General features: G+C 52.8%; 3 protein-coding genes across 3 annotated transcripts; 2 read left to right on the plus strand and 1 right to left on the minus strand.

Annotated features, from left to right (window-relative positions):
- Positions 1 to 2190: 2190 nt before the first annotated feature.
- Positions 2191 to 4948, minus strand: BDZ83DRAFT_716254 (uncharacterized protein; the record flags this gene model as incomplete). Its single annotated transcript, XM_060511832.1, has 3 exons — positions 2191 to 2958; positions 3014 to 3288; positions 3343 to 4948. The coding sequence occupies 3 exons, from the start codon at positions 4946 to 4948 to the stop codon at positions 2191 to 2193; spliced, it is 2649 nt and encodes an 882-aa protein (XP_060369455.1).
- Positions 4949 to 7778: 2830 nt separating this feature from the next.
- On the plus strand, positions 7779 to 8263 carry BDZ83DRAFT_30940 (uncharacterized protein). Its single transcript, XM_060502301.1, has one exon. The coding sequence runs from the start codon at positions 7964 to 7966 to the stop codon at positions 8213 to 8215; it is 252 nt and encodes an 83-aa protein (XP_060369456.1). The 5' UTR covers positions 7779 to 7963; the 3' UTR covers positions 8216 to 8263.
- A 1165-nt stretch (positions 8264 to 9428) lies between these two features.
- Positions 9429 to 10968, plus strand: BDZ83DRAFT_31265 (uncharacterized protein). Its single transcript, XM_060502312.1, has 3 exons — positions 9429 to 9518; positions 9574 to 10220; positions 10308 to 10968. Exons 2-3 carry the CDS (start codon positions 9719 to 9721, stop codon positions 10619 to 10621), a joined length of 816 nt encoding a protein of 271 aa, XP_060369457.1. The 5' UTR covers positions 9429 to 9518; positions 9574 to 9718; the 3' UTR covers positions 10622 to 10968.
- Positions 10969 to 12663: the final 1695 nt, after the last annotated feature.

Here is a 12663-nt window from a genome sequence, read left to right on the forward strand (position 1 = left end):
TTTTCCTTCATTGTTGGCTGCGCCGACTTCTTTTTTTAACCGCCCGCCTGGCAGTGCTGGCGTTCGTCAGCGCGTGAGAGAGAGAGAGAGAGAGAGAGAGGGGGGGGGGGGGGAAACAATAACAGAGCCAGAAAGGCAACCTGTTTCGTCAAGGGCGAACACGAGCGCAGCAAAACATCGGATTAAAGAACTTGCGCGTGTTCAGCCGACTCAAAGCGCAAACGCGGGATGGGAGAAATCCACAGTGGTCACAGTGGTGACAGTGGTGGACATCTACAATTGAGGCTCAAAAGATTGATTGATCTTGACTCTAGGTACTCCATCCACTACGGCATCGAGGTGCACGTAGAGATAAAAGGAGGGTGACAGCTCCTGGCGTTTACCCACGTCCCCGAACAGAGGCGTGAGATTGGAAAAATTGCAAGATGGCGGGAGTGTCCGAGTGGGTGGGAAAAGTGTCACTTGAGGCTCCAAAAGTCATTTTGCGCTGGCTCGACACCTCTCTGACCTGACAGCTGAGGCGCGCTGCACTGGACGTGACTTATTGCACTTGCTTTTTGCTATTCGCACTCCTTAGAAGCATAAGTGATTAGATAAGCCACCCATCTTCCATGGAGCACCACTACACGCCTAAGGTATCCAGATTGCGCTTGTACCACCTTTTTTGCAGGTACAAGCTCCTCCCAGGGCCCCAGGGGACATCGACCGGACCACACGCCCACGCCCCCTCCAACTGCTCTGTTCAGGTCCCCTTCCACAACCCCGAATCTCTGAACAGTACGGAGTACGAGTCGAGAAGAATAACTTAGGTTTAGGTTCTGCATGTCATGCCTTCTTTTTTCGGGCCATCAAAGAGCGGACTACAAACGCTGTTTCCTTCTTCAAGGCCACGCAAGGTACAAGTAGATAAGGAAGCTCCCATCCCGTACCTTATCCTACCTCAGATACCAAAAACACTGTCCCGTCCCGCACCCCATGCATTTACGGGGGTTTCGACGGCTCGCTACAGCACCAAGCTCCCCCTGGAGCAGCCCGCAAATCAGCCTTACAATCCACCCCCGGCACCTGCAAAAATGATACAAAATCGAGACCGGATAGTGAGAGGGCTGGGTGGCCTGTCTGTGCTTTTCGCGGTGCTTTTTAGTGGGGGTCCTACCTCCGTCAGTCACAACGATGTACCTACCAGGTCCAATCCCTGCCCAAGGCTGGGCTATCAAAGAGTGGCGTGTTTTCACGTTGCCTACACCGACCTCACCGAGGTGAATGAGCTCTATGCCAAAAGGTGCTCAAGCTCAGGTTGCCGGGTGTGTGGTAAATTTAGGTAGAAGCCATACTTTCATATGCTACGTTTTCTGTATTCGATAGGAAAGTCGTCAGAAATGTGGCATATTCAATGTCAACAACCGTTAACAAATCAATTTTATTTGTTGTCTGATTTGTTCCATTCCAAGTTGACCAAAGGTGACTAGTAAAAGCCCACCCTTTGCGAACATCTCTCTACATAATTACCATTCAGCGTATTCTAGCATATATGTAATTTTCGAGTTGTTCCCGTATCAAGCCGGGACCCTTAAATCGTACAGAGCTACAAACTAGTTCCATTGATAAGTTGCTGTAGGTAATGTTGGAGCCCCAAATCGTAGTTCTTCAAGTCGGCTCCCTCGCTTATATTCGAACTGCTCCTCTTAATGCAATAGAATATCGCGACAGCACGTGGGATATGCTGCTCATCTAAGCCCACCTTCAAAGCAATCCACCGAGCCGGTTTGCAGCAGCTTTCTCCAAAATCGCAAAACACAGAAATCGAGGAAGCAACCCAACAGTCGGGCCTGACTCCGAGTGAAACAATCCTTACAGGGACGTGACAGTGGTCGAGCATGTAATCGTGGCCATCGAGAGAGCCACGCGACCAAAAGTTGAAATCATTGACTGGTATTTTCAATATGAATAATCACGTTGTCATGTCAGCTCCGTTTTCCGTCATCGAATGCCATTAGTCCAAAATTGAGGGTATAGAATACAGCGTCTTGCTGAACACAACCAAAAAAAAAAAGAGCAACAAAGAAAGAACCCAGGCTCTGTTCGCTCATGTGGTATCTTTACAGTCCATCTATTTAACTCCGGAAATCAAAACCCCATTCTATCATGCGGGATTACTACTGTCGAAGAAATCAGACCTCACAAACTCCACTAGTCTCTCTTCTTCCTCTTGCTCGGTCTCCTCTCGGTTTCCCCGTCCACAAAGTGGTTCTTGTCTTGCTGATGCTGCTTTAGGTTGTCTAGTCGGTTCTTGTACTGGCTTGTGCAGCCCGGGAACGGACACTTGTAAATCTTGGGCGGCGCCGTCGAGTGTTGCATCTTCTTGTGCTTTGCCATGCTGCCCTTGAACCACTGAGGGTGACCCTTTGGACGGTATCCACATATCTCACACTTCTCGTTGGCCTCAGCCTCTGTCTTCGGTGCTGAGCTCGAGGGAAGATCTTCCTGGACTTTAGCCGCAGACTTGTCAGGGCCGTTGTTGGGCTGTGCTATGGATGGTGGTGTCTGGGAGGCTGGCGCTGCTGGAACCCCGCCATCCTCAAAGAACATTTTCAAGTGCTCCGACAAGCCATTGCCGTCTACATCCATGTAAATTTCAATATCAGGCATGGGAGCCGGGATAAGTGGCGCATCGGTCATCGTGGCCCGGACATCACCCCAAGCTGTGTCGCCCAAGGTCGTTGTCAGATTCATGAAATCATCGAGGGCCGCTTCGTTCGTCATCTTGGAAGGGTCCTGAGCGGCCTTCTCCAGCCTCTCCTTTGTGCAAACACCGCGAATGATAGACTCCATCAGATTGATAGCGTATGCGTAATAGCTCATCCGCGAGACAGTCCCTGGATTGGCGTAGAGGACCTCGGACTGTGCCCTGACCCTCGGAACATAATGATTGAAGTAGTTCGGCAACACCATGGATCCCTGCTCATGACGTTAGCATGATACGGTAAGAACTCCTCCGATAATCAAGACTTACTTTACCGGCTTGCATGAGCTCTATCTCTGCTTGCCTGGCGCTCCAGATACTGCCATCGTTGATGCGCTTCTGAATACGCTTCAACTTTGCACTTAGACCATCGGCGTGAGGGAAGTCTTGGTTGAGTTTGCTCCGGATTCCTTTGAAACTTGCAGACAGTGCGCCATTCAATGGAGCCCGATTGGTGTCGTATTGCCAATGCTGAGCCCAAAGCAGCGAGGTCAAGACTTCGCCCGACTCGGGTTGCCCGCTGGACAGAACAGCATAGTCCAACTCTATAATCTAGGGTCAGCAGTTGTCAAACAGCCAGAGGACCAGTGTACACATACCATCGAGGAAGAACATTGCCACCTCCAATAATTTATCCTGTCCAGGTTCAGGTTGATATGTCGACGGACCAGAGTCCCGTTCTTTGCCTTTTTTGCTCGACGACCGAGAAACTTTCCCCCTATATTTTCTTGATGAGACACCATCCAGCTCCCCGGCAGATAGGTCCAAGGGCTGCCAGATCGCTGATGCCACTCGAAGATAGTCTGATTGCTCCCACTCGGGAAGCACATTGCTGTACAAAGATGTTTGAGCGAATAGCTCCCTGGAGCGGTCCCGAGCACCATCTTCGTGAACGACGAGCGAGATCGAGTAGACGAGATGAACGAAACAAAGGGTATCAATGCTGGAAGCTGGATGCCTGCCCTCAGACATGCTCTTCAACGTAACGAGGGCCCTGTCTGCTACTTGTTGCGGCGAGAGATCTTTCAGCTGTGCTACGAGAGCACTATATGAGACATGCTGCAGCTTTTCCAGAGAGGAGCTGATGTGAGTCTTGAGGGTATCCCACGCCGATCCGACGAGCGAGTTGGCGTCGACGACATGTTCAAACGATGCTTCTTCCGAACGCTTGTTGAGCGCACGATCATCGACTGTTTGCTGAGCAAGAACATCGGCGGCTTCGGATAAGGGGCTAACGGCTGCCGATATCTCCAATGACGATGCCGGCTGGTCGAAATCAACGGCTGGAAGTGTCATAGGAAAAGGTTGTAGTAGAATATCGTCTGCCGGAAGCTCCGAAATGAAGTTGTATGGCTCCACGCTATTGTTTGAGTATCGACTCGCATTAGAACATCCCCTAGAGAGATATCCGCCTGAGCCGCCGTCAGAGGTCGGTGATGTGATATTTGTCTCGGCAGTTGTCCATGCGCCACTATAGGCAGACGCAGGTGAAATAAGGTAGCTAGCATTTGTATCAGTGCTCGCATTTGATCTAAGTGAATTGCTCGGTGAAAGATTCTTGTTTCTTGTCGTGGGCTGCAGTTGTTTGCGGGGGTGGCTAAAAACGTCAGTATTGAGGGCCAACAACGGCCGGTCGGCTTTGCCCATTGTGTTCTCGTCGATGTCCAAATTATTCTCCGCGAACCAAGGATCGGGCAGAATCGAATTTGGGTGCTGGAGATTTGGCGGAACCATGCCTGTGGGTACATGAGGTTGAGCCACCACAGTATTGTGATTGGCATTCGAGAGAACGGGCCAGGGAACCTCAACCGAGTCAATCTCCAAGATCTCCGACGACGAAGAAAGCTCAACTTGGTGTGGTTGGATGTGCAAGGAGTCGTCGTAACTCGGAGGTGGTGCAATGGCGACTTCGGATACGTTGGTCAGGCGGAAGTCGGGAATACTCTTATTATTTCTTGACTTTTGTCCCAGGGATGAGAAGAAATTTTTAGCCACGCTCATGATCTTGCGTCTCTTTCCAGGATGGCCGAGGCATCGTTTGCAATTTCCATCGGTAAACTTCTCAGCCTTGCTACATTCATAGCACCAATACTCGCCGGTGCTGAGCTGAGGGCATTCGTAGAGATGCTCCAGCATAGCAGCGTGGTCCGGGAATCTCTTGCGACAGCGAAGCATTGGACATTCGAGGCGGTCAGTGGCCGTCATCTTTTGAGACTTGTTACGCTGGACAGCGGCCCATACTATGAACCTGTGCAGAGCGCATTGGTCTGGTTTTACTGTGCGAGTGCTGCGATTCTTATCTCAGCCCGAGATCTACGAGGCTACAAAGGAAGCAAATCTTGAGCGGATAGACTTACACGCATGATGGCGAGGTGGGCGAGTCAATGGATGAGCGGGCCGAAGAGGTTGAAGTCGAATTCGTGGAGCAAGAGTCCCGTCGTGAGCGGCCGAAACTGAGGCGGGACGAGGTGAGAGCTCGTAGGGCTGAAGGTGACGGGCTCTGATTCAGCGAACGGCGGTCATCCCCGAAGGGCGACAGCGAAGTCTTGGACTCCATAGTGCGCCCAAGGTGCTCCCAAGGACGGACAGGTGGAAATGAAAGGCCAAAATTGCAAGGAAAGCAACGGTCAGAGACGGGTCGAGGCTGATCTGCCACCCATTTTGGTTTTATTTGTCCATAGGATGAGGTGGATGAAGCCTGCAAGATTGTATCAAGGTTGGTCGGTGTCGTAGACTCGTAGGACTCTCAGGACTTGGTAGCATCCCTAGGACTTGAGCTGCGGGTCGGGACTGGCTGAAAAAGGTGGTCTCCTCCCGGGTCACCGGCAGATGCTGTGCGTGCTGCCTGGGAGGGAGCGAACTTTGGTCAGACTGGCCCGCCAAAGAGCGTCAGACGGGAGAGGGGGAAGAGACATTCAGTGCGGGTCGGGTACCATCCAATGCCATACCGCGTACGGACACTCTGTAGAGTGGACGGCATGGTGAGGTAAGCAGGCAGGGTGGCAGGCCTCCGAGGCTCCAAGGTGAGAGGACGAGAGGGTCGCGGGGCGGAGTGAGATTTTGGCTGCGCATGTTAGCGAATGACCTTACTTTGTATGATCGTGCCAACCTGGGCCTTTGAAGGTTCAATTTCGAGTCAACACGGGAGATCCCATTGTTCCTGTAACAAACAGATTTCGAATCAACAAATCGTTTTGGTCTCCTGGTCGTGAAAACGGATAGGCCCGGTTTGGCTTCTTCTTCCTCTGTTCCTAGGTAGTAGTCTCATAGGACTGCCGCTCTTCAGCACTTGCGACAGAAAATGAGGTAGACGGCATAAGCCTCCGTCTCAGTCTGGTACTATCTCGTTGATGGCTTGCCTGCGTAGAGGCAGCAAGGCACACAGCCGATGATTGGTAGGCAAGCCGCGGTTGGTGCAGGAAACGCAGTCTTGAAGCGTACGGAGAAGAATGCCTTGCTATCCGCCTCGGGGTGCACTTGCACAGACGATTGGTCAGAGAACCGATGGTGATGGTAGCATTGGCGGAATGCAGCACGCTGAGGCTTTCGGAGCCTCCAAAACCCGCGCCCATACGAGGCAGGTCGAAAGTCCTGGGCTACCCGTCGTCGGGAGATGACATTGTAGGCTGTGCCGCAGTGGCTTTGCACATTGAGCTGTGCTGCTGAACATGGAGTTCAGCCACTTGAGGAATGGAATGCCGGCGCAACCAATCCTCCGCAGAATTGCAGGAGAGGTGAAGCAAGCAACTGTGTTGTACTCATCCCAGTGAGGTCGCGACGAGAGTAAGGTCCTCAGTGTCGGTTGACCGTATTGTCTAGTCGTTTGCGCCGCACACAAGGGATGACGATCTGACTTTGCGGTAAGGAAGTTGTTGTCCCTGCAGACTCCTATAAGTGTCGGAAGGAGATTGAGTTCGCGGGAACGATGGGATCAAGTAGAAGCTGAACTCTCTGAAGATTATCTGGTTTTACTTAGCTCTTTGTCCTGAGTCTTTTTTCTTGAAGTTTTTTTCTCAGGGTTTTTTTTTTGTGCAAACACCCGACGGCAGGAACGGGGCCGAGTGAGTGGCATGGCAATGAAGGAAGGAAAGCAGCCATGCGCCCCTTGGAGGGGAGGAGCTACCCATGTGTTGGGTTCCGACTGAAGACTGCAGGAGCATCAACGGCAGGTACGCAGGGAAGGAGCTCTCAACATATCAAACTCATGGGACGGCATTCCGACGACGTGATGCTTCACTCTTTTGCCGGAAACCATCATGCTGGCAGTCGTCCCAAGTCTTCTGTCATCCGTCGTTCAATGTATCCCTTCCCTGGGCCACACAACTGGGGTTTGCCTGCTGCTAAACCACACCTCGCAGGCCACAACCCTGGCATAGCTAGTACGGATGCTTCGTAAGTTCGTTCAGTCATTCAGCCTTCAGCCCCAAGTTCACGATCACCACGGCGGACACATTGTGCACATTACTCCTCTTCCGGGATATACCGGAGGTCTGGAAAGCTAGCTATTAGCTGCATTCAAGGCATCGCTCATTCTCATAGACTCTGACCTAGTCGACGACCGGAAAGTCTCTACACAGTAGAATCTCTGCTAGCGACATTCAGTGGTCTAGACCGCGGAACATCACCCTACAACTTGATCTCACCGCTCGCTGAACTCCAATCGCTGATGCGTTACTGGACAGTCTTGATGCATCTTGTTTCCTCCCATCACCATCATAGACAATCATGGTCATGCGATCTACGCCTGCAGTACAGCCTAGCAAAATGCGCTATCCCCCAAAGTCCCCAAGGCCCCAGGCCGTCGGATATCACTGTCTTGGTTAAAGACCATGTGGAAATCCCGGATTGAGCCCGCCGCTTCGGTAATTATCTGCAAGAGAGCAACTCCCGGCCGGCTTCGCCGACTCAATCCGTCGCCCGCCCCAATTCGACGACTTCATGTCGACATCAGGCGGCGTCATGAGCTCCGCAGCGAATGGTGACATGGGGGCGGGGGGCGCGTTTCGAAGATCTGTTAGGGGAAAGCGGGCCCCATTCGGACGACCTTGTATGAGGTAGATGCTGTAACCTTTCTTCAAGGAAGCATCTTATTCTTGGCACTTCACGACACGAACCTGCACGGCGACGCCCCGTTTGGCCCAGACTCCAGACTCCAGATTCTTGTCAGCCAAAAGAGCATGCTTCGGGGAGAGGGCGATCGTCAAAGGGGGCACAGCATACATGCTGCAAAGCTACTTAACCGCTGTTTCAAATATCGGGCATGTGGGCGGATCGCCGGTGGCACGACATCCCTCGACCGTTCCTTTGAACCGCATAGCTAAGGATTCGTGTTGCAGGCTGACACGGTCCAATCAGACTCCCAAAGAGCGACAAAGAGAAGATGTGGACTTAGACATGCATCAACAGAGAGCCGTTGAATCGTCGAGATTCGAGCGTTCGAGATGTTCTCCCCCCGGACGAGGAAAGTTCTAAACCAACCATCACGTATAGCGGCTACGGCGGGCCCAATTTGATGCACCAGGTGCTGTCGACTCGTCGGTCCGTTCTGCTAGCACTTGCATATCGTGTCATATTCGCATTGCTTTGAGCGAACTTCTCGGGGCAAATAAGAGCACAACTTGAGGCGGGCCAAAACAGTTGGCATGGCTAGCTGCCTTTGAGTTGTCCATCAGGGGGTGACCCAGATGCGGGGATTTTGTTTTAGTCGATTCCAGCTTGCAGGCGTCGGTTACAGAATCGTCCTCGACGGGGGCCAGCATCGACTGGAGTACGTCAGCAGTTGCAGACATATTCTCAGGTCAGCTCCGCCAGAACCATGCTCGCCCCCATGTGGCAACATGTGCATTCGTCTATACGGATACCTGTCTGTAAGTAAATGTTCACGGCGTCGTACAGGATGAGGATGGCAGGCGTAAGGTAAGGTCACTCCTCATGCGTACTTTTTGCGAGATGCTTGACTACCGCTCCTTTAGTCAGCAAGTATTGGCTCGGGCACTGACCAATAGCTTGTCTGCATCGCGACTAATACACATTCTTGCTCAACCGTTACACACCGTGCCATGCGAAGTCAACAGTCGTACAGGCTGAATGATAAATTCTCTCCTGGTATGCTTGGCGCAAGAAAGGGAGCAACATGCTACCGGCAGACTATCAACCACCAGCCGGTCGTTGCCTCGACAGCTGATAGTGAAGTCTTCAGTGTGCTTTCGATCTGTTCGGGCCGAGACCACCATGGGCAATACCCAAATGCCAAATGAAGCAATTACCTACCTGACCGCGGGCCGTCCGTCTGTTCTAACCTCCGAGATTTTGTTTGCGGCTGATAGCCTTGGATTCCAACGTTCAGAGGTCGACGACGTGCCTTTTTCATATTATACAACGCCTCTGTCTCAGCCTCCCCTCTTCCGTCGCAAAGGCACATAGCTGGCGTTTGGAGCTTTGAGTCTGGTTTGGCTGCCCGTATGAAATTGGAAAATGCGTCGAAAGAAGAGATAGATCTTTGATTGTAATCATATGGAAGTGATTTCGTCAGTGGCAGCTCCAGGAATCGGCTCGTTCTTGTGGGCTGGCGCATGGTTAGGTACTCGTCTTCGCTTCCCTTCCTTCTGTGCTACTTCACTCCTGAAGTTGAGGAATGTGAACCGTATGGATCTCTCATCCCCCGCCCCTTGTTGGGCCATGAGCTTCATTTCCCACATTCCAGACTGACGACCAAGTGTTTAACATTCACCAGACTTTCCAGCGGATGGCCATGGCCATGCTGACAAGACCTGCAGTATCTTATATACGGAAACCTCCCCGGCCGTTTGGATACACTGACCACTGATTAGTGCCCGATTTTCCCACAACTCTCGTTTAGTCACTCGTTCAATACCAAGCTAGTCGGTGCTTTTATTGCCCTTGTCCATTCTTTCACTCGCCAAGTCATCGCACTTCGCAGGGGTCATTCTTGGGTACCTTACAATCACTATCACAATGGTTTGCCTCAAGCAAGTCGCGGCACTAGCCGCCGCATCCTACGCAGCAGGGGCCTACGCCAGCGCCATCCCCGACCTCGTCGGCGGCGACGGGTCCCCTCAGCCCTCGATCCCCGCCCTTCGTGAGCGAAGCAACGGCATCAGCAAGCGACAGACGGCCGGCGGCTTCATCAACACGGCCGCCAACCCCATTACCAGCGACTGCGGCGTGGCGGCGGAGTTTAGCCTGAACACGCTCGGCCAGCTCGTCGTCGGCGATTCGGTCATCTCCGTGAACCCGGGGACGCCCTTCATCCCCCTCCGGCCCATCAGCCCGCCAGGAAGCATCACCGTCACCTTTGCTCTCCGGAACGGCGCGCTGACCTGGTCGAACCCGGCTTTCTTTGGCGGCCAGGCTGGGTTCTGCCAGGATGCGGCGGGCCAGGTGTATGCTACCTTTGCTGACCCGACCGTGGCGTACCCAGCGAACTGCGCTCCCGTTCAACTCGGTCCCGTTGTTGGTATGTTTCCACCTTTCTGCTCATTTTTTGTCCCGTACGGATGGGAGCTGTGATCAAGACGCATGTTCACTAACACCTAAAAAAAAGCATCCACTTGTGGAAACACCGGCGGCACCACCACGGCGTCTGGCAGCGTTACTACTGTCGGCAGCACCATCGTCAGCACCGGCCCGGGCGGCAGCCTGACCACCACTGTCAGCAGCTTCACCACGACCGCCGCCCCGCCGTTCACGGTGCCGACGACGTCGGCCGTGGCCAACGGCACGCTCACGCTCCCGCCCGGCCTGTACACCGTAGCCGGCTTCGCGAACCCGGCAGGCGCCGTCTGCTCCATCGTCTCCGAGTCTTGGATCATTGGGCAGACGACGTTGCTTTCCCCGCTTGCTACCGGCTCGGTCTAGTACGGGTTCCTTGTTTAGGGCAGTTTTCAGTAATGCATTAGGGGGTTTAGAAGGCTGAGGTACCTCGAGGGATACAGTCTGTGGGGTACGGAGTACGGATACTTGTGTGTGTGATGTTTTAGCAGGGGAAATTTTGAGGTAACATTTAAACACATTAATAGAAAGGTTATCCAAAAAAGTCAACAACATTAATACTTGGCTAGCCAAGTTGAGAATGATGCGGCAACACGGCCTTGGATTGATTGTCCCCCGGAGAATTCAACCTTATCACCTCGAATTTTTGTCTCATTGGCCTCGCGAAGATGATCCGGCACGTCATTATGCAGGGCGGTGCTATTCTTCTTATCTTGCCTCGTTTGATGCCGCGCTGTCACGGGCTTGCTCGCATCTTTCCTTACTTCTGCAGCGTTGCATTTTCTCACGAGATAAGGCAATAGTTTGATCAGCCCGTGAACGGCCAGTCAGTCCGCCTTCGGCGGGGAGGCCTTCGGCGGCGGACGGACTTTAGATATTGAACGTTGGCGGGCGATCTTGGCGAACAGACAGCAAATACGAATAACCAGGTAAGGATAAGGTAGAGAGAAAAAGCAAGAAAAGGGCAGCAAACTGGTGGTGCGGATTAGCCGTGATTCGCGCCGGCAAGGATGTTGCTGGTGGTGGATGCTTGTGAAGCTCAATCTGGGGGAGAAGAGGGGGGGAGGTCAATTTGGAGGGGTGAGACTTTCTTGGGTGAATGTCACCTACTCCGTACACGACGTACATTGTAAGAGATGCCCATAGTGGTGCTTTACATCCTGGATCAGCCAGTGTCGATGTTAATTGTTTGGTTGAAACTGAGTTCCCTCTTGATATTGCTCTGGAGAACTCGAGTCATCGTGTTAATCAAAAGTAGAAACTCTCACCCCGCTGTGATCCCCGTTACACACGTCATTTGTTTTATTGACGGCAAGAGCAAACCGAGGAGGAAAGCGTACCGCGTAAGCTGAAATGTGAAGGTATGGATACTGAATCAGCGACGTGCGTGAATCCCGAGGAAGCTGCAGACCACGAGAACTTGCCATTGCAAGAAAGATACCTTACGGAGTACGGGCCACGGCATCAGGAAAGATCGAGCAACTACCTTCCCTAGTGCAATAGAACTGAGCTGATTGATCTGCCCGCAATCAAACCTTCTTTTCGAGTGCTGCAACTTGAGCTGCAACTTGCCTCACTCGCATCATTGTCCACGTCGAGCCGGGTCGACAGATTTTCCTCTTCTTCGGCCGGACCAGCCGCTCGCTGGCTTCTCTCTGAGGTCTGCTGCCGGCCTACCGGGCGAATTCGCTATCAGTTCCAAGACATCCAATCCCATCCCACTCATCCCACCACTACCCTCAAAATGGCGTTGGTCCATGCCATCCACACCCTAAAAGAAAGAGGTCCCAACACCCAACCACCACAAACCCAGCCAGTCAGTCGTGCCAGTTCCAACACCACCAAGTTGTGCAACCAGCACACCTTCAGCCTGTTCCCGGGGACTTCAGGGTGACGCCAGAGACACAGCATCTTGCAGAATCGACAATCAGCAACCTCAAGGTCTGAAGCAATGTCACCACCACCCCGTCTGCCAAGGTCCGCCCGCCGCGCCTAACCCCGAGAAACTCTGATATCGAAAAAATGTCGGAAGGGCAGATGTGGAAGAGTGTGAGGGGACGAGTATGAGAGAGATACCTATGCGACCTCACCTAACCTAACCTACCTCCTCTCACTTCTCACTTCTCTCTATTCGTAAAGAAGGACACGAAAGATATGTACGCAATCCATGGCCTGTGCATCGCCAATAGCTCCCTCTCGATCGCTTGCCGGCAAAGAGCTGCGACGAATGACGACTCTTCGAAACCGATGGCATCAAAGACCATCGCATCTAGACAGACGCCAAAAAAACAATAGACGATGGTTCGGAGAAAGAATCTGGGCCCAGGCCGTCGATTGGAGACCGGGGGGACCAGGGGACGGCTGCTCTACGCTACGCTACTACATACTACCAGGTGGATTGGGGGGGG

This window comes from Colletotrichum acutatum (genome assembly GCF_030867785.1).
Source record: "Colletotrichum acutatum strain CBS 112980 chromosome Unknown BDZ83scaffold_11, whole genome shotgun sequence".
Taxonomy (NCBI): Eukaryota; Fungi; Ascomycota; class Sordariomycetes; order Glomerellales; family Glomerellaceae; genus Colletotrichum; species Colletotrichum acutatum.